This window comes from Mya arenaria, chromosome 13 (genome assembly GCF_026914265.1).
Source record: "Mya arenaria isolate MELC-2E11 chromosome 13, ASM2691426v1".
Taxonomy (NCBI): domain Eukaryota; kingdom Metazoa; phylum Mollusca; class Bivalvia; order Myida; family Myidae; genus Mya; species Mya arenaria.
The window spans coordinates 54913524-54936143 of NC_069134.1; the positions used below are offsets into that span (position 1 = coordinate 54913524).

At 38.1% G+C, this 22620-nt stretch overlaps 1 protein-coding gene across 1 annotated transcript; it reads right to left on the reverse strand.

Moving 5' to 3' along the window:
* Window positions 1–2373: 2373 nt before the first annotated feature.
* LOC128214604 (E3 ubiquitin-protein ligase RNF170-like) lies at window positions 2374–9413 on the reverse strand. Its single transcript, XM_052921165.1, has 6 exons — window positions 9345–9413; window positions 8956–9078; window positions 8014–8100; window positions 7482–7636; window positions 4176–4355; window positions 2374–3853 (listed from the first exon to the last, which is right to left on the reverse strand). The coding sequence occupies exons 2-5, from the start codon at window positions 9069–9071 to the stop codon at window positions 4243–4245; spliced, it is 471 nt and encodes a 156-aa protein (XP_052777125.1). The 5' UTR covers window positions 9072–9078; window positions 9345–9413; the 3' UTR covers window positions 2374–3853; window positions 4176–4242.
* Between the last annotated feature and the right edge of the window lie 13207 nt (window positions 9414–22620).

The following is a 22620-nucleotide window of genomic DNA, read 5'->3' on the forward strand; positions in this document are numbered from 1 at the left end:
ACAAACCATCCATGTACAGTTTGCATTGCTCTCCCTTCGACCAGCCTATTGGATTGTGGTTTTAAAGTATGCTTGCACAACTGCATCGTTACAAAAGGATATATTTGAAGAGGTGATAATGACTACCTGGGGTATCTTTGAGAGGTGACCATGACTACCTGGGGTATTTATGAAGAGGTGACCATGACTACCTGGCGTATCTTTGAGAGGTGCCCATGACTACCTGGGGTATCTATGAAGAGGTGACCATGACAACCTGGGGTATCTTTGAGAGGTGATCATGACTACCTGGGGTATCTATGAAGAAGTCACCATGACCACCTGGGGTATCTTTGAGAGGTGATCATGACTACCTGGGGTATCTATGAAGAGGTGACCATGACTACTTGGGATATCTTTGAGAGGTGATCATGACTACCTGGGGTATCTATGAAGAGGTGACCATGACTACCTTGGAAATCTTTGAGAGTTGATCATGACTACCTGGGGTATCTTTGAGAGGTGATCATGACAACCTGGGGTATCTTTGAGAGGTGATCATGACTACCTGGGATATCTTTGAGAGGTGATCATGACAACCTGGGATATCTTTGAGAGGTGACCATGACTACCTGAGGTACCTTTGAGAGGTGATCATGACTACCTTGGATTTCTATGAAAAGTTGATTATGACTATCTGGGGTTTCTATGAAGAGGTGATCATGACTACCTGGGGTATTTATGAAGAGTTGATCATGACTACCTGGGGTGTCTATGAAGAGGTGATAGTGACTACCTGTGGTATCTTTGAGAGGTGATCATGACTACCTGGGGTATCTATGAAGAGGTGACCGTGACAACCTGGGGTATCTTTGAGAGGTGATCATGACTACCTGGGGTACCTTTGAGAGGTGATCAGGACAACCTGGGATATCTTTGAGAGGTGACCATGACTACCTGGGATATGTTTGAAAGGTGATCATGACAACCTGGGGTATCTTTGAGAGGTGAGCATGACTACCTGGGGTATCTTTGAGAGGTGATCATGACTACCTGGGGTATCTTTGAGAGGTGACCATGACTACCTGGGGTATCTATGAAGAGTTGATCATGACTACCTGGGTTATCTTTGCGAGGTGACCATGACTACCTGGGGTATCTATGAAGAGGTGACAATGACAACCTGGGGTATCTTTGAGAGGTGATCATGAATACCTGGGGTATCTTTGAGAGGTGATCAGGACAACCTGGGATATCTTTGAGGGGTGACCATGACTACCTGGGATATGTTTGAAAGGTGATCATGACAACCTGGGGTATCTTTGAGAGGTGAGCATGACTACCTGGGGTATCTTTGAGAGGTGATCATGACTACCTGGGATATCTTTGAGAGGTGACCATGACTACCTGGGGTATCTTTGAACAGTTGATCATGACTACCTGGGGTATCTATGAAGAGTTGATCATGACTACCTGGGGTATCTATGAAGAGTTGATCATGACTACCTTGGGTTTCTATGAAGAGGTGATCATGACTACCTGAGGTATCTATGAAGAGTTGATCATGACTACCTTGGGTTTCTATAAAGAGTTGATCATGACTATCAGGAATATCTATGAAGAGTTGATCATGACTACCTGGGGTTTCTATGAAGAGTTAATCATGACTACATGGGGTTTCTATGAAGAGTTGATCATGACTACCTTGGGTTTCTATGAAGAGGTGATCATGACTACCTGAGGTATCTATGAAGAGGTGACCATGACAACCTGGGGTATCTTTGAGAGGTGACCATGACTACCTGGGATTTCTTTGAGAGGTGATCAGGACAACCTGGGGTATCTTTGAGAGGTGACCATGACTACCTGGGATATCTTTGAGAGGTGATCATGACAACCTGGGGTATCTTTGAGAGGTGATCATGACTACCTGGGATATCTTTGAGAGGTGACCATGACTACCTGGGGTATCTATGAAGAGGTGACCATGACAACCTTGGGTATCTTTGAGAGGTGATCTTGACTACCTGGGATATCTTTGAGAGGTGATCATGACTACTTTGGATATCTTTGAAGATTAAAGGGTGTAGTGTGATGGTCATGAACAACTATGTAACAGTTATTGGAGTTTTAAGTGAATATGCCAACTTGCCCCAAACCTTGAACTGGACACCAACAGCCTTCTTATTCTGGTCAAGCTTGTCAACATGGTTTAAATTTTACATATTCATAAAAAACATGTTTTTTTGGAAATTAAGAAAACAAATACACACTACAGCAAAAAAGTGTAGGTCCAGAAGAAAAAATAGTGATCAGTCAGGTGTGTGGAAACATAAAAATAAACATTTCGCCTTAGCTATACACTGGGCTTTTTAAAAGTCAGACAAATATGACTGAATTTTAACCTTTTATTGTTCTCTTAACTAATTAAGACAATTATCTGTCAGTAAATGCAAAGATCTTACATAAATTTATTAAAATAATTTGTTTAAAAAGCAATGACTGTAATATTGACTTTTGACCATAAAGAATGTTTTACTATTAATAGCATTATCAGTGATTTCCTGGTATTAAATACAAGCAGGAATTGATATAAGAGGGGGTGAATAAGGGCACAAGCTTTTGACACATGCCTCTCCCTCAGATATGAAAATTATACAGTTTTAAATGTTTGCAGTGAGGCTCAGGGTGATTTTAAACAATTCATGTGCATGGTGCATATTTAGCCTATTTTATAACCTTTTTACAATATTGACATAATAAGGAAGTTGAATAAATTACACAGATTTAATAACATGTAAATGCAAAACTTTTTATATAATTATACAAAAACATTGGCTCTGAAACATAACATATCAAATAGTCTTTGTTTAAAGCTGCTCTCTCACAGCTGGATCGACTGATTTGACATCTTTATTGTCTTGAAATGAGGTATATTTGCTAGATGTCTGGAAAACAGTGATATATATTACTGCTGTCAAAAGATCAGATAGTTTTTCCAATAAGATGGGTGAATGCAAAAATGTTCTAAGTGACATTAAATAAAGAAGCAGATAGAACCTTTTTGCTTTCACCCCCTTGAATTGATAATCGATGTTTTATGGCTACAAAAGTTACTTATAGACGCTTTAAGAAATTAAAAATTTTCAGCAGTTTTTCACACAATTGAGATCTGTTCTATTGTTTAATCTTCAATGAAGGATGCTTCTGAGACAAAACATGCAAAATAATGAAACAAGATAAGATCAGCAATGACCCTAATTTGTGACGGTCAAGTTTCTGACACAAAGCGTAATAGTATTTACAGTTACATGCACAAATAATGATTTGCAATGCTAATAAGTTCTTGCTGAATTTCAGCAGGACCATGTTACATATGTGTTGGACTGATATATCAATCACTAAATATCAATGGTATAAGGTCAAAGAATTAAAGAGTCATTATGCAGAATAACCACTGTTTGCCATGACCATCACCTTTGACCAACAAACTTCAAAAACAATACTGGTCATGTGCTGGTCAAAGATAACCTACCATTAATCTTTCATGGTCTGAGGTCAACCTACAAAATGTATTTTCAAGTTATTTACAAAAATAAAATGTGTCTGTTTGCAAACATATGCTAGTGCATATGCCCATTGTTTTTTTACAATAGTGGCAAAATACATATAAAATACATTTAAGGTCAATAAATTAATAACACAAAGCAGCCCAATTTTTTACATAACAGATTCTCTGCAAGCCAAGCTAAGGTAATTCCATCCAAAGAGCATGCAAACTGTCAACAGCCGGTTGAAGAGATTTTCCGGAGGAACAATCCTGGGGATTCATTCACTTCCTTCTGTCAGAGTAGAGACGTTTCAATCTGACAGCCTGCAATTTAAATATACTCATTTGAAAACTGTTGATATTCACAATGACTTTTTAAAAAACATTCCATTAAGTGATGTTACATCAAATGTTGCCCATATACAATTAAATGCTCAAACAGACTATCATTTAACAGTAATTTTACAGGTATGAAGCTATGGCGTTTACAGCATTTAAAAAACAACAACACATTTATGAAACAAATTATTTAATTTACTTTGTCTGTATATAATTATTTATAAACTAATATGTTTTAAACAGGTTATTATTTTTAGTTTTAAATACAGAAATGTTGATGCTGAGGTCTTGGAAAGTTAATTCTTACACAAGGGAGAGGTGCAAAATGTATGCATCCATAGGCAGATGTCATTCTGTTGATGTTGTCATGGCTGCTACTGTGATCCTGGACTGAACGGCATGGTCAAGTGTTGATCCAAGCAGCAATATATCTGCCATCGCTGTGGAAGGCTCTGGATGAAGGACGGCAAAGGTCCATGACCAGCTCCTAATAGCAAATTCAATTATAATTAATAGTATGAGATGCATTGTTTATTTAACATGTACATGGGTATATAATTTAATTCTACATAATAATGCACCAGTCAATTATAACCACGCCCCCCTCCCCCCCAGGCCCGTGGGTATACCGGGGATAGCCGGGGAAATGGGCCATGTTTTTACCTTCCAGGTGGCCCCACAGTGCCGAGTGACTGCGGTGGTTTTGTCTTCCCGCCAAATAAAGCGGGTAATGGGCCTTACCTAGAGTCCCTTGGGTGCTGGGGAATTTGGCGGGGGTTTCACGAGCAGTTTGTCCCTGCAGGGTGAGGACTTTGCCCGAGCTTGGCTGGACTGAAAGTCAAAGTCCCGCTATTCCCCGGACCTGGGGGGGGGGGGGGGGCGTAGTTACAATTGACTGCTGCATAATCAACACACATATCTGCCAACTTTCAAAAACAAGTTGACCAAACAGCATATGAGATGACTAGGGTACGAAATGACTAAGGTAAGAGTAGTTCTACTCATAAAACGTCACACATTGATTTCTATCATTTTTTTTATGTTCTATGATGTATGCATCGAAAAGGCTTTTAAAGGAACCTAGTCAAATAGCCCCCAAGTCAAATAGCCCCCATTTGGGTCAAATAGCCCCCACACTTTTGGTCAAATAGCCCCCACATGGAAAAAAATGGTCAAAATTTGTAATTATATTTGAAGGTAAGTTGTAATATTTATAAGATATTTGAATGTAAGTTGTAATCTTTTTTGAAGATATTTGAATCATAATGAATGTATAGTTGAAGGCAAGTTATAATATTTTTAAGATATTTGTATTTATATATGAAGGTAAGTTGTAATATTTTTAAGATATATTGCATTTACATAATTGCTAATCAAACACTAGCATTTGTTGATAATTCAAATGTTTTAGATTATAAAAAATAATTTTCACATATTAAAGACTTATTAATTAGAGAAGAAAGGGCATCTAAATTATCACATTGTGCAATAATCCTTTGAAGAAAGATTAAAGTGGGTTCACACTTAGTTTTATAACTGACTTCAAATAATTTAGTTTGCACAATATTAAAGTCGGTTCACACTTAGCTTAATAACTGACTTCAAATAATTTAGTTTGCACACCTTCTCTTTGATATTTTTAATTACAATTTTAATTTAATTTGAAATTATTTATTGTAGAAATGAGTTCATTTTTAAAGTGTATATTGGATTAATAATGTTTGTTAAGTCGTATTGATATTTTTTTAAGTGTATATTGGATTTTTCATTTTTATTAAGTCATATTTATTAATTGCGAGTGTTTGGTTGCAAAGTGGATTATCCTTGTGTAGATTGTGAGAAGAAAGTGCGACCTAGGCAGCATGGAGTGGAATGCGAGTAGTGCGGGAGATGGCACCAAAATTACAATATATACTGTGTTTCATGGCGATCAGTATGCAATTGTTAGTTGTTGTACACCTCTCTTAGCCTGTACCATAATACAATGTAAATAGTCACATATTGATACAATTCAAATGTTCAAATTAGGATATTTTGCTTGAAACCAAAGGAAGTTTAAAGTTTATAATGAATTGATAAAAAATAAGGATACTCCAACATGTTAGGCCGAATGGAACAAATTGTTTTCCAGGAGATCTATGGATTGGTATTGAGTATTACAAGAGAAACATATTGGATGAGCACCTAAATCGGAACACTTTCGGCACTATTTTTGAAATATTTTACTTGCACCACAACTACAAAATTTTCCATCAGCATACTAGGATTCAAGACCAATTGGTTGATATAAATGGCATTTTTCAAGATACTACCAATCTGCATGAAAAGTACTTTATTATCCGCACAATCAAGGACTGCCATTTTCGTCCCTGGAGTACCTAAATATGGAACAGTTTAATTCGTTTTTTATGTTTTCTTCTAAAATTATTGCATCATGTTCTTTTTAAAGTAAATTAATACTTGTTATTTCCAGTTTGTTTGTTGTTGTTTTTTGTCCTTTTTGTGAGTAAAATTTGATGATTGCAGTAAAATACAGGCTGTACCAGTATGCTGTGATTGTGGCAAGCATGAAGTCTTTCACGTGCCATGTTTTGACATTTGAACATGAACAACTTTAAATGATAGCAGTATTTAAAATACTTACGGGATAATTGTTTTCTTTGGAACTTGTATCTAAGGCTAGCGTCTGTATTGATTGAACCCGTAAATAAACTGATCTTGATCGGGAAAAAACACTTTTATAATGGGTGTTCAATAATTAGGTACTGTTCCGATTTCGAATGGAAATATGAAAATCTACGATCTGATTTCTTGTCAGCAATCTTATATCATTGTTTTGCAGATACTTACCCAAAAGTTTGCTCTTTCAAAGACAAAAAATAAAAAAGTTGTAAAAATGGTATATCTGTGAGAGTGCACTCAACATAAGTTATGAAGCAACTAAACTACGGTAAGCAAATCATAGACATCAATTAGTTCCACAAAGCATGATAGCATTGCCATGTTACACCAAGGAGATGCAGTGTTGTCAATAAGAACCGATTGCCAGCCAAAATGTACAATTAAGATGGCAATTTGGCCTCTTCAGTATCCAATTCCATATGAAATTTTAAAGAAATGCCAAATTGTTGCCGGTTGTATTCGGTTTATTTTATGGCTGTGGGAAGTTGATTGACAAGTTCTATAATATTCAGTAATGTCTTGTACTTGATTTGAAATTTACTTGATGCATTAGGGTGGACTTAAAACCAGGATCATTCAATGCTTCAATAACTTAAAATGCTAAGTACATTGGCAAATACCAGGGTAGTAGTATCTGACTAAACTTTCTGACAAAGCATTGCTAATTCTGGATTAATGAATACATGTAAAGTATATTGTGACATTTGCAAAACAACTATTGCATTTTTTTTAATTTTTATAGAGTGTTTGTTCTGTATGAAAAAATAAGATACAAAGAATCAATAAAAAATCCACTATCCACTATATGACTTATTGCCCTTTCCATAGCATTTCCCATGTTAGCTATGCATGTGTAACTCTTTCTACCCAGTATGACTAGAGAGTAGGGCAATGGATCAAACGTGAAGTTTCAATGATGAACATTTCTCACCACAGAAAATGTGTCCGCTGTTTGTCTGTATGGCGAACTCGGCCTGCCCAAGGCAGACTGGACAGTCATGTTGGCCATGGTTCTCCCTGACTGGCCTCGTATGAGGCGTGCCCTCCTGCTGTCCTTCTGTCTGTGTGTTTGCATCGTCTGTCTCACTGTGTGTGTGATACATCAAGGTTTTAATTGATATAGAGGATAATGGTTTGTTTCAGAGTAAAGTTGCAATGTATTTGACTGCGTGAGCACCAAATTTTTGCATTATTTCAAAATCCATTTCTTCGAATATTGGGTGAATAATTTCCGGTAAAATTTAGCCACACTTGGGAAAGATGGATATTTTTTGGTAACACTGATCCATCTATCTAATTTGTGTTTTTTTTCTGGCACAAAATACATAGGGCTATGTAGCCAGGATGATAAAAATTGTAAAAATGCCAATATCACTTTTGTATTCATTCCCTCCACCCATTTATATTAAATTTCACTTATTAGCTTTTGGGACTTAAATCAAACAGAGTAAACAAATTCTTACGTCTGATTTTCAGCTCTCTGATGGTTTAGTTCCTCCCGAGTTTCCTCAGCTAATTGCACATTCTCCGGATGTATATGCTGCCGTTGCCTGCATAATAGAAGTATTTCAGTTACAAAGCATAGAAGAGAGACAAGCATTTTATTTGTAGATATTTAGACAGTGGATTGATGATAGGAGTGTACTATACTGGTCGTAATTTCTTGAAATTTCGTAAGCTTAATAGGCTCAAGTAGCTTATTTCATTAAGCCAAATTTCTTACTTAATCATGAGTTTATTCAATAAAAAAATTGTTAATCATGATTATTGTATGATAATTTTCTTTTTAAGCCCCAAAACTACTATAAACCACAAAGTATACCAAAACAAAACTAGTGAGCTAAGCTGTAATAAGGGTTTTGAGAAATTGGGACTTTGTCAGTCATTGAAATCAGACTTTTGGATGAACAAGCCCAAATTCTTATGTTATTGCTTGGCATAATATTTTTGAACAAGCCCTGCTATAAAAATTCAGAATTTGAGCAAGCCCGGAAGACATTTTACCAGTACAGGGCTTGTGGGCTTGTGTTAATTTCAACCACTGCTTTGTGCTATTTATGATATATATAAACAGAAGAACCTAAAATTTTCAATTCATATTTAGAATAGAGTCATACCAATCCATTTTAACTTGATTATGACAAAATCTTATGACGAAAGCTTGTGACTCTTTCCGCTGTTTCCTTTGTAAAAATTATTTCTGTTGTCCATTTTGAGTGGCCATCAGAAAGTACCCACAACCACCACCCCAAGTACTCAAACCCACAACCACTTTGGTGAGAGGCGGACAACTATATACCGCTTCTCACCCAGTTATATTTGTTATTGGATTGTTCATATAGTAAATTATACATAGAAATTTTGATTCAAAGCCACATTAACTCATAATGATTTAAAGTTGAAACCTCTGTTGAACCATCAGCACCAAGAGAATAAACATTCCAAAGAAGCCTCCAACGGCTAACAGCGCATCATCTCCTATCCCTTCTATCCACATGTTTCGGTTGTTTCCGCTGGCCATCTACAATCTAGAAGTAATAGTGTACATTTAAATATGGTATGTATGTTGTTGATACTGTATATGAAAGTCTTAAGATGCCTTATTATGTAATAATAATTAACCTGTTATTCTTTTAAAACAATTATTTTTCTGACATCAATGTTGACGTGTCTAAAACTAAAATGACAGCACTTCTGATACGATGTCTACAAAACATTGGCAGTACTTTACAATATGGAATACCATTCCCAATCTAATTATTCAATACTGAAAAAGGGAAAGGGATAACAATACCTTTCACCGGTTTCGTTTTTCGTTTGTATGCAATGTTGACTGACAGCAAGCTAGCAGCCAATAACAGCAGCCAATAAGTACAGCAGCCAATAAGGGACTTAGCAGCCAATAAGTACTTTTACCACGAAACACGAAATGTGAAAGGAATCTACTATTTCCAGCAGCCAATAATAACACCTGCCACACAACAACAATGTTTCAATGAAAATATCATTAACGCAAATGGTTTATATAAATAAAACACGATGAAACATAATCAAAAAGAACCAGTACGAACAAAAGTAAACCATAAAATGAATATGTATTACAGTACTCAGTAGAGGCTACCCGCGGCTAAATAGTATCCGGGATAACCAGCTAATATGTTGATAACACATGGGGGAATAATTTAAATTGGATTTATTTTTTACCCCAGATAACATTAACATTTAAAATATTACATCAGCTTTTTAAAATATTATTACTGGCACAGTTTACCCCCATTCCCCCGGGTATACAATGTATATAGCGGCACTTATACTGTCTCGCTATTGAGCTAGCTTTTATAGCGACGCGGTAGAATGTCCGCCTGCAGAGCGAGGGGTCGTGGTTTCGAACCCCGACAGGTGCACATAGCAATTTGTGCAGTCTGTTACAAATACTGTACTTTATAATATTTGGTATTTGGTTTTTAATCCGAAACACCCGCTATATTAAGTAAAAATATGTATAATATGAATAGTGTTCTCGTAAAATTTGGTATCAAAATATTTTAGCAACGTTCTTCAATCGTTTTACTATGAGTTGCATTCTGGTTGTTTAGTCAGTATTTATATAAGAGCAATGCGATTGTTTACCCTCGCAATCAAGTAAAATCCTGTCCGCGAGCACGGTTTAATCTACTTATTCTATTCTATTTGTACCACAAATACCTAAATATCTCGGTTTTGCCGAATTACGGCGATTTGCCGCGTGCATGTATACGGAATTAAGTCGTATGCAGTAACAGCAGTAACAGCAGATGATTGCGGTGATGACGCGCACCACCGCGTTGGCTGCCGTGGAATATATCGTTGCGATATTCCGCGATGACGCATTCTCTCCCGCGGTGGCAACGCGTTTTTTGAAAGAAAAAATCCCGCTTTGTTGATAGTGTAATTATCTAAGATTCATGCTGATCAAATAAAGACTCCAGAAGACAGGGTAAGCATACGACGCAGACCCTTTAAAAAGACTATTCCCTGTACTCATTTAATAAGCGTAGTACTGGGGTTAGAAAGACCATATGTATCCTCCAAGACGGGGTCAGTGCATGGCAAAGAAATTAAGGAAATTGTGTTGTTAGTACGACAGCAAGATGCCGCACCTAAATCCTTGGGACCCCTTGCTACGACCAAAAGGAGGCAATTTGACGCTCTAAGACAGGGTACTGGCAATGGCTATGAACTGGCACCTACAAATGACTTCCATCTTAGGGTCAGCTTAAATAAATTGACCCCAACCTCTTGGGCCCTTTTGATTGAGTTAAACAAACACATTAAACTACTTTGGGTTGATGGTACGAACAAAAGGAGGCGATATGACGCCATAAGACAGGTAACTGGCATAAAATGGACATCTGGGCTATCACCTAGCAGTGCCGCATGACTTCCATCTTAGATTCAGCTTAAACACACTTAAACGTATGGGAAACTCATATTTGGTTAAAACAAGCACATTGACCTACTTTGGGTTGCTAATACGACCAGAAGGAGGCGATGTGACGCCCCAAGACCGGGTACAGACATGAAGGGGACATAGAGGGCTATCACCTAGCACCGCCCAATAACTTCCATCTTGGGGTGAGCTTGATCAAAATCGACCCCCAACGTCCACGACCTCCTATTTGGGTAAAACAAGCACACTGACCTACTTTGGGTTGCTGGAACGACCAGAAGGAGGCGATGTGATGCCCCAAGACCGGGTACTGGGATGTAGGGGATATCCAGGGCTATCACCTAGCACCGCTCAATAACTTCCATCTTGGGGTGAGCTTGACCAAAATCGACCCCCGAACGTCCAGGACCCCCTTTTCGGGTAAAACAAGCACACTGACCTACTTTGGGTTGCTGGAACGACCAGAAGGAGGCGATGTGATGCCCCAAGACCGGGTACTGGCATGTAGGGGACATCCAGGACTATCACCTAGCACCACTCAACAACTTCCATCTTGGGGTGAGCTTGGCAAAAATCGACCCTAACGTCCAGGGTCCCCTATTTGGGTAAAACAAGCACACTGACCTACTTTGGGTTGCTGGAACGACCAGAAGAAGGCGATGTGACGCCCTAAGACCGGGTACTGGCATGTAGGGGACATCCAGGACTATCACCTAGCACCGCTCAATAACTTCCATCTTGGGGTGAGCTTGGCAAAAATCGATCCCAACGTCCAGGACCCCCTATTTGGGTAAAACAAGCACACTGAACTACTGTGGGTTGCTGGAACGACCAGAAGGAGGCGATGTGACGCCCAAGACCGGGTACTGACATGAAGGGAACATCCAGGGCTATCACCTAGCACCGCTCAATAACTTCCATCTTGGGGTGAGCTTGGCAAAAATCGACCCCAACGTCCAGGACCCCCTATTTGGGTAAAACAAGCACACTGACCTACTTTGGGTTGCTGGAACAACCAGAAGGAGGCGATGTGACGCCCCAAGACCGGATACTAACATGAAGAGAACATCCAGGACTATCACCTAGCACCGCTCAATAACTTCCATCTTGGTGTGAGTTTGACCAAAATCGACCCCCAACGTCCAGGACTCCCTATCTGGGTAAAACAAGCACACTGAACTACTGTGGGTTGCTGGAACGACCAGAAGGAGGCGATGTGACGCCATAAGACCGGGTACTGACATGAAGGGGACATCTAGGGCTATCACCTAGCACCGCTCAATAACTTCCATCTTGGGGTGAGCTTGACCAAAATCGACACCAACGTCCAGGACCCCCTATTTGGGTAAAACAAGCACACTGACCTACTTTGGGTTGCTGGGACGACCAGAAGGAGGCGATGTGACGCCCTAAGACCGGGTACTGGCATGTAGGGGACATCCAGGACTATCACCTAGCACCGCTCAATAACTTCCATCTTGGGGTGAGCTTGGCAAATATCGACCCCAACGTCCAGGGCCCCCTATTTGGGTAAAACAAGCACACTGACCTACTTTGGGTTGCTGGAACGACCAGAAGGAGGCGATGTGACGCCCCAAGACCGGGTACTGACATGAAGAGAACATCCAGGACTATCACCTAGCACCGCTCAATAACTTCCATCTTGGGATGAGTTTGACCAAAATCGACCCCCGAACGTCCAGGACCCCCTAATTGGGTAAAACAAGCACACTGACCTACTTTGTGTTGCTGGAACGACCAGAAGGAGGCGATGTGACGCCCTAAGACCGGGAACTGGCATGTAGGGGACATCCAGGACTATCACCTAGCACCGCCCAATAAATTCCATCTTTGGGTGAGCTTGGCAAAAATCGACCCCAACGTCCAGGGCCCCCTATTTGGGTTAAACAATCACACTGACCTACTTTGGGTTGCTGGAACGACCAGAAGGAGGCGATGTGATGCCCCAAGACCGGGTACTGGCATGTAGGGGACATCCAGGACTATCACCTAGCACCGCTCAATAACTTCCATCTTGGGGTGAGTTTGACCAAAATCGACCCCCAACGTCCAGGACCCCCTATTTGGGTAAAACAAGCACACTGAACTACTGTAGGTTGCTGCAACGACCAGAAGGAGGCGATGTGACGCCCCAAGACCGGGTACTGACATGAAGGGGACATCCAGGGCTATCACCTAGCACCGCTCAATAACTTCCATCTTGGGGTGAGCTTGACCAAAATCGACCCCCAACGTCCAGGACCCCCTATTTGGGTAAAACAAGCACACTGACCTACTTTGGGTTGCTGGAACGACCAGAAGGAGGCGATGTGACGCCCCAAGACCGGGTACTGACATGAAGAAAAAAACCAGGACTATCACTTAGCACCGCTTAATAACTTCCATCTTGGGGTGAGTTTGACCAAAATCGACCCCCAACGTCCAGGACCCCCTATTTGGGTAAAACAAGCACACTGAACTACTTTGGGTTGCTGGAACGACCAGAAGGAGGCGATGTGATGCCCCAAGACCGGGTACTGACATGAAGGGAACATCCAGGACTATCACCTAGCACCGCTCAATAACTTCCATCTTGGCGTGAGCTTGACCAAAATCGACCCCCAATGTCCAGGACCCCCTAATTGGGTAAAACAAGCACATGGACCTACTTTGGGTTGCTGGAACGACCAGAAGGAGGCGATGTGACGCCCTAAGACCGGGAACTGGCATGTTGGGGACATCCAGGACTATCACCTAGCACCGCCCAATAACTTCCATCTTGGGGTGAGCTTGGCAAAAATCGACCCCCAATGTCCAGGGCCCACTATTTTGGTAAAACAAGCACACTGACCTACTTTGGGTTGCTGGAACGACCAGAAGGAGGCGATGTGATGCCCCAAGACCGGGTACTGGCATGTAGGGGACATCCAGGGCTATCACCTAGCACCGCTCAAAAACTTCCATCTTGGGGTGAGTTTGACCAAAATCGACCCCCAACGTCCAGGGCCCCCTATTTGGGTAAAACAAGCACACTGAACTACTGTGGGTTGCTGGAACGACCAGAAGGAGGCGATGTGACGCCCCAAGACCGGGTACTGACATGAAGGGAACATCCAGGACTATCACCTAGCACCACTCACTAACTTCCATCTTCGCTTGAGCTTACCAAAATCGACCCCCAACGTCCAGGACCCCCTAATTGGGTAAAACAAGCACACTGACCTACTTTGGGTTGCTGAAACGACCAAAAGAAGGCGATGTGACGCCCTAAGACCGGGTACTGGCATGTAGGGGACACCCAGGACTATCACCTAGCACCACTCAATAACTTCCATCTTGGGGTGAGCTTGACCAAAATCGACCCCCGAACTTCCAGGACCCCCTATTTGGGTAAAACAAGCACACTGACCTACTTTGGGTTGCTGGAACGACCAGAAGGAGGCGATGTGATGCCCCAAGATCGGGTACTGGCATGTAGGGGACATCCAGGACTATCACCTAGCACCGCTCAACAACTTCCATCTTGGGGTGAGCTTGGCAAAAATCGACCCTAACGTCCAGGGCCCCCTATTTGGGTAAAACAAGCACACTGACCTACTTTGGGTTGCTGGAACGACCAGAAGAAGGCGATGTGACGCCCTAAGACCGGGTACTGGCATGTAGGGGACATCCAGGACTATCACCTAGCACCGCTCAATAACTTCCATCTTGGGGTGAGCTTGGCAAAAATCGATCCCAACGTCCAGGACCCCCTATTTGGGTAAAACAAGCACACTGACCTACTTTGCGCTGCTGGAACGACCAGAAGGAAGCGATGAGACGCCACAAGACCTGGTACTGGCATGAAGTGGACATCCATGGCTATAACCTAGCACCGCTTAATAACTTACATCTTGTGGTGAGCTTGACCAAATTGACCTCAACGTCTTGGCAACCTCTATTTACGTACAAAAAGCAAATTAACTTACTTTGGTTGTATGGTACGGCTAAAAGGAGGCAATGTGATGCCCTAATACCGGGTACTGACATGGAAGGGACACCCAGGGTTTTTACCTAAAAACGCATAATAACATCCATCTTCATGTCAGCCTGACCAAAATTGACCAAAAACGGCGTTGGATCCCATAATTGGGTAACACAAGCTCATTGGACTACTTTGGGTTAGCAGTATGACCAGAATGAGGTGATGTGACGCCTTTAGAACAAGTACTGACATGTAGGGGACGACAGCATTAAGCACCGCCCATTAACTTTAATCTTGGGTCAGGTTTGCAAAACTCCACCAAAAACGTCTGGGGCCGATTATTTGGATAAAACATGTACATTGACATACGTTTGGCTTCTGGTACGACCAGAAGGAGGCGACATGACGCCCTTAGATCGGGTACTGGCATACAGAGGACATCTATGGCTATCGCTTACACCGCCAAATAACTTTCATCCTGGGATCAGCTTCACAAAAATTAACTCCAACGTCTTATGAACCCTTATTTGAGTTAAGTAAGCACTTCAGATTGCTGTTACGACCAGAATGACGCAGGTGACGCTCTAAAACAAGGTGCTTGAATGTAGGGGACATCCAGGATTATCACCTAGCAATGCCCAATAACTTAAATCTTGGATCAGCTTGACCAAAATTGGTCCAAAACGTCTGGGGCCCGTTATTTGGGTAAAACATGCATATTGACTTACTATCGGTTTCATGTACGACTAGTAGGAGGCGATGTGACGCCCTTAAACCGGAAAAAGGTTTGTAGAGGATATCCATAGCTATCACCTTACACCCAAATAACTTCCATTCTGATGTCAGCTTGACCAAAATCGACCATAAACGTTTGGGATCCGCTTTTTGGGCAAACAACCTCATTTAACTACTTTGGGTAACTGTTACGACCAGAAGGAGGCGATGTGACCCCCCCCCCTCCCCCCAAGACCGGGTATTGGCATGTAGGGGACATTCAGGGATATCACTCGGTACCGCCGAATAACTTCCAACTTATGGTCAGCTTGACCAAATTTGACCCTCAACGTCTGGGGACCCACTATTTGGGTAAAACAAGCACATTGACTTACTTTTAGTGGCTGTTACAATAGAAGGTAGTTATGGGACGCACTTAGATTGGGAACCGGCAAATATTAATAACTTTTGGAAAGCCATTTTTTAAAGACACTTTAATAAAGTAAAATAGATATACCTGTTTTACATTTTGATGGTATTATCCACGCATATTAACTTTGCCAATGATTGTTAATAAACATTTGTTATTTTTTTTAAATGCAGAAAAGCCTTGCATGTCAACCAGACCTCCTGACCATATTTCATCAATAAAAATAACTCGTCTGCTTCGAAATGTTCATTTAATTGGTTTGTGTAAATCATTTGCTAATGTATCAGCTTACTTGGACTCTAACAAATCTACCTTGTTATAGTCATTTTTCCGGGGGGGGGGGGGAGGGGGAGGGTTGTTACCGTTTTGTCACAGACCTACATTATACTTTGCATTAATAACTGGTGTGACAATTAAATTATATGCAATCTTTGCTTATTTTATTTCCCTCAAAATTGGTCCACAGTTCTTATTTCACGGTAAGTTTAATTTATAAGAAAGCAATGAAAAAATCGCTTTATGGATGTCTTTTCTCTACCTTTCTCATTAAAAAACGGCAACGGATTATATTTAGAAAATACATACTAAGGATTTAATAATTGTGTAAGCTTTTGTTTCTCTTTTATGCAATATGATGCCATTATAAATTCTTTTTTTTATAAACGTCTTGATGTTTATCCGCCGTGATTGCCACCAACTTTAATAATTCATCAATAATTGCAATAATCACATGCAAACTATTATTTCCTGCAGCATTAAAATCTACAGTTTATTCTATAAAGTCAAATAATTCATCCCGATTATTGTACAAATTCTTTCTGCATCCACCTTAAGAATATTAGATTCAAGATTGAAGATTCAACTTATTTATTAAGTAACTTGAACACAAATGCTCCTCAATACATGATAAATATAATACATTCAATTAAACATATATACAACGATAACATGATTAGTTTGAAATCTCAGACATGAGAAAAGAACTTATAATCAATCTTTTAACATGAAACTTTAACATTAGATACTTTTACATTTTACTGACATTTCACTTACACAGTGAGGATGGCCTAACAACTAATTAGTAAATATTTATATAATATTTTTTTTGATGAAAGCTAGATTTTTAAAGGTATATTATGGTATGCAAAAAAGCCAAAATGTAAACCTTCAATAAAGATCATGAAACAATATTTACAATGTTATGACGATGTTCAAATGCTTTAGAAATAAATTTGCACAAATTAAGCTGTTCGGAATAATTCGTACCTTGCATAAGATCAATAAATTTGATCATGCTAGGCCTAACGATATATTTTCTCAAATACATTCTATATAAATTATCATATACATCACACACACAAACAAAATGAAACTCATCTTCAATGTTACCATTATTACATATGGTGCAATAGCGTTCATGATGATCAATGTTATTTCCATTACGCCCAGTTTCAATACGTAACTGGTGAGACGAGGGTCTCAGTTTAGTAAGAGGAATTCGATACTTTGAAGAAAATGTATCCAGATACAAGCGTTCGAAAGAAGTTTTAAAATGTTTGTAAGTACACAAGACTGGGCTGTTATGTATATAATTATACCAAGATTGTTTAAATTGATCAATAAGGCGTTCTTTTAAAACTAAATAGAACCTGTTCACATCGACACAGCTAGGGTTTATCCACACATTTGAAAAACCAGTTGTGTTAAGCAACAGTTTTACATTACTAGCCCAATTAGTTTTCCCTTTCGCACAATCTGATAAAAGATTATTATACAATGTACTTACGAAAATATTATCGTTATTTAGTGTTTTACACCAAAATTTTATAATTCGTGTATGTCTTGTTATATACAATGGATATCCTCCTAGTTCACCATAAATTGACACTGTCGATGTGGACTGTTTAACATGTTTTACAAAACTACAGATGAACCCTTTCGATTTCCTTATTTTTCCAAATCCCCAAATTTCGCAAACGTAATTAAGAACTGATGAGACAAATGCATCAAACAGTTGACATACTGTACTTGGTATTAAAAGGCTTATTTTTAACACTTGAAAGAAGGACATTAAGAGCCTTTAAACCTTAACCAGCAAGTGTCGATTGATTCAATATAAAACTTTCAGTATAACTAAATACCGTTCCAAGATAATTTGAAATTATCAACAACTTCTAAGTTACAGCCATTGTACGTCCATTTTTCAATAATTTTAATAGGACCTCGTTTTCTAAACACAACTATTTTACTTTTATCTGGATTTACTTCTATCTCCAACATTTACAATATGAATTCAACAAATTTAAGCTTTTTTTTGCAAATCTTCTGGAGATTGTCCCATTATAACCATATAATCTGCAAATAACATAATATGAAAGATATTTCTTCTAAAGTAATACCTGAATCAATACTATCAAATGAATACAACTCTAGATCTTCTAAAAATAAAGAAAACAATATCGGAGACATGACTTCACCTTGCTTTAAGCCTACAGAACATTTAAAGAAATCAGAAAATGAGCTACACTTATTAACACGTGCTCTTACCTTGGAGTACATATCGCGCATAATTTTCAACGTTTTTCCACGAACACCTACATTATATAACTTAACCCAAAGATCATTTCTATAAATACTATCAAAGGCTTTCGTAAACTCTATAAATTCACAGACTAAGCGTTTATTTTCATTCAAACATTTACTTATACTTTATTAAGTATTCCTGAAATTATTTTAGAGAAACAACTGACAAGCGTAATACCTCTATAATTATTTACATCAAGGGGGTCATTTTTCTTAAACAAATGAACTATAAAACCTTCCATCCATTGGTCGGGAAAACCCCCGGTATGAAGAATACCGTTAAAAATGTCTACCAAATAAGACGATAAAACGTCAATAGTTGCAACGATTTGACACCGGCGAAAGCTTTATTTTTCTTTAATACTTTTGTTATATTTTCAATTTCCTGCACAGTGGTTGGAGTAACAAGCTCTTCAAAAATACAAACATTACTATCAGAATCATGATTATTACAGAACTTCTCTGCATTTACATTTTGATGCAAGTTGGCATATCATCGTTCAAAGTTGAAAAAAGCGAAAGAATTCATCAGTGCTGTAATCATTATTAGATTTCATTTTACTGAAATGCCTAAAAAATATTTTGGTTAACAGTGCCTTAGCTTTTCAATTGCCTTTATCTTATTAATTTTACAACGTCTTTTCATCTTTTTAACAAGGCATTTATAACGCTTTTTATTTTCACAAAATGATCGCCTATTTATTTCATTTTTACTACTATTATATTTATTCAGTGCATTGATATACAGACGTTAAGCATTAAATCATTCTTCACCAAACCAGTCAGCCTTTTTACATACGCCTTGATCAACAATATGCTTATCGGATACAATGGCTCTGCTACAGAATTAATGACATGTGTAAATGTTTTTATACAATCATTAACTGCAATACGACTATCAAATGTAACATCATTTACAATAGAGTTGAAAACGGGCAATTTTGCAATAATATTGCATCGAAAAGAGTCACAAAGTGCATCATTCCATCGAATACTAGATTTGACATATTCGTGAGAATTATATATTAGATCATGACCAATAGGTATACATGCTAAAATAAATCGGGGCATGATCTGACCACTCGTTAAATACACCAATGGTAAAATTATGTGCCAAATTAAAATCATGGTCACTTAACAGTAAATAGTCGATAACACCTGTTGAACATACGTATGTGAAATCCCCATTATGAAAATCATTACTTAATCTACCATTAGCAATGCGATTGAACATGATTTACATAAGTTTAATAATTTAATACCATGACCGTTACAAATTTGGTCTTGTGAACGGCGAACAATGGGCCAATCCGGACAATACTCGTCATCATCAATACTGTGCACAAAACGATCACAATCAATGCAATCCCTTTTGTCCCCGTTTCCGACCCTCGCATTCCAAACACTTATTAACATAGTTTTACCAAACATTTGATAATAACTAATATCATTTTGAACAATATCAAATAAATCTTCTTTAATAAAATTATATGCAGGGAAACTCTCGACCCAAATATACACACCGGCAAGATATAAATCAGCAAGTTTAAAATACGTTTTGTCCAATTTTAACCAAACAATGGTATCAAAATGTTTTTTGACAATATTTACACCTTTTGAAATATTATTGCGGATATAAACTACAACCCCGCCACTATTTCTCTTCGCTCGACGATTTTGAAATTTTCTAAATAAATTGAAACATTTAAAGCCACTTATTTCAAAATTAGAATTTTTATTTCCCCAAGGTTCAAAAAGAAAAATAATGTCATATTTGCAAATTAGATTAAGTTTTACTTATTTTTAGTGGTTACATTCCAAAGAGTTGTGTTTAATCTTTTAAACATATGTTAGGCTTATTTCGAATAATCATTGTTTGGAATAAATTTGTTTGTTAATAGATCAATCAAATCAGAATAAACTTTTACATTTAATACAACATTGTCGCTGTTTTAGCAATAAATTCATTATTGTTAACTTGTTTAGGAATGTAAATTGATAAACCGAGATATTGTTCACCATTTGTAGTTTTTGTGAGACCTTTGCTATTTTTTAATTTTCATGCTGTTAAAAGCTATGGTGAAGATTAATCATTTCTTTTAATTATTTCATTTTTTTAAATTATCACCTACTTTTAGTGGTTTAAAATTTGCAAATGTAGTAGTTTCTGCTGCATTTGTTTCTATACCAAGCAATATCCTGAGATAAACTTTTTAAATCATTACCAACAAGTTTTTAACGTTTTGTTTTGTTTTGTTTTTCTCTTCATTTTTCTTTATCGTATTTGGACAATAGTGTAGATAAGAAGGGTAATTTATAATGTTCAATCACATCTTTTTCAATACCATCGTTGTGACCTAGTACTGCTATCAATTCTTCTTCAATATTTTTTTTCCATCAGTTTCTTCTTCTGTTACTACTCCAATTTTTTCTTCTTTTTGTCCTTCATACTCATCTGATATTTGTTAAGATTCTCATTTGTCTTATGTTTCTTCATTTTGTTTATTTTGGTTCATGTCAATATATTCTTTTTATTTTTTATTCTCTTTAAAACATTTTAATATGCGATTGAATTCTTTACCATCACTGGGATAGGCAATAGGTAAACGAAAGGTTGACGATTTATTGCTTTGGGAATATCTTTTATTTGTTCACTTATTAAAATGTTTGCACTAAAACACGACTAAATGATATCAATAAGATAAACTCTGAGAAGTATTTCTCAACAAACCAAAAAAGAAATGACATACTCTGCCCCAGTCCCACGGGTAGCGGCTTAACAAACAATTTTTTCAAAAAGGGGTTATACGAAAATAATTCAAAATACCAATAAACGCCAGAAATTAGTATAAAACATAACAAAACATTTCAACTTCATGTAGCTTCCCTCAATAAATAAAATCGGTTTGGTCCCACTTTCCAAACCGTTTCTTTTTCTCACTTTATTTTTTCAGATACTAGTATCGTGTTTCATCCTGTTTAAAAAATACTGATTGTATAATATAACTATATTTTTGTCACATGTTTTCAATGCATATCTAAACGTACAAAAGTCTAAAAACAATTATGATGAGTCCCAATTAAGTTAACATTTCCGATAATTAACAGCTGGACACCAAGAAAGGGTCACTAACTGTAAGTCATTATTACACATAGTATATAAAGATGGTCAGTCTCCTCAGCATCCGTAACCCACCTAAAATGGCAATCGCTAGTAAATATACGGTTCATAAAGAATAGCAGAAAAACTCTAGTTATCAATGGCTACATGTACAGCCTGAAAATCAGAAAACAGGAGAGACACTACTGCAACTGTTAAAACAAAATATCCGATGTGAAAGTCAACACTGGCACGTCCAATGGTTTACCTTATAATGGATATCTACCTAATTCACCAGAAACGGCCATATTGCATGAGCTCGTTTTAACCCCTTGTATATTTTTGCCAAATATTAAGTGAATACGCTTCTTTTGATATGGAAAACCCCCACACTGCACATCCATAATTCAAGGTGATACTTACAAAGCGTCAAACAATTTGACCAAGGTAATAAAAAATATCAACCGTTTAAAGGTATTTATTGTCGTATAACCATTTTTATTGTTACGTAGTTTCCTTACTACGAAAAGCCAAGACCTTTGTTTTATCTTAAATAACTTCTAGGCCCCGTTTAACACAATATTCATGTAACGTAAGGTTATCAATGAAAAGGGCCAATAGTATTTGGGACATTACCTCCCATTGCTTAAGGCCGACGGCACAATCAAAATATTCGGACAGCTTCATTTTTTACACATGAATTGACAATTGCATACATATTCTTATCAATTCCGAGCATTTTTCCATCAACTCCTGATCTACATGCATATAACTTTAACCAGAAGCTATTTAAACTAGCACTATCAATGCGCGTTTCATATCAATGAAGGAAAAATCCAATCTTTGTTTA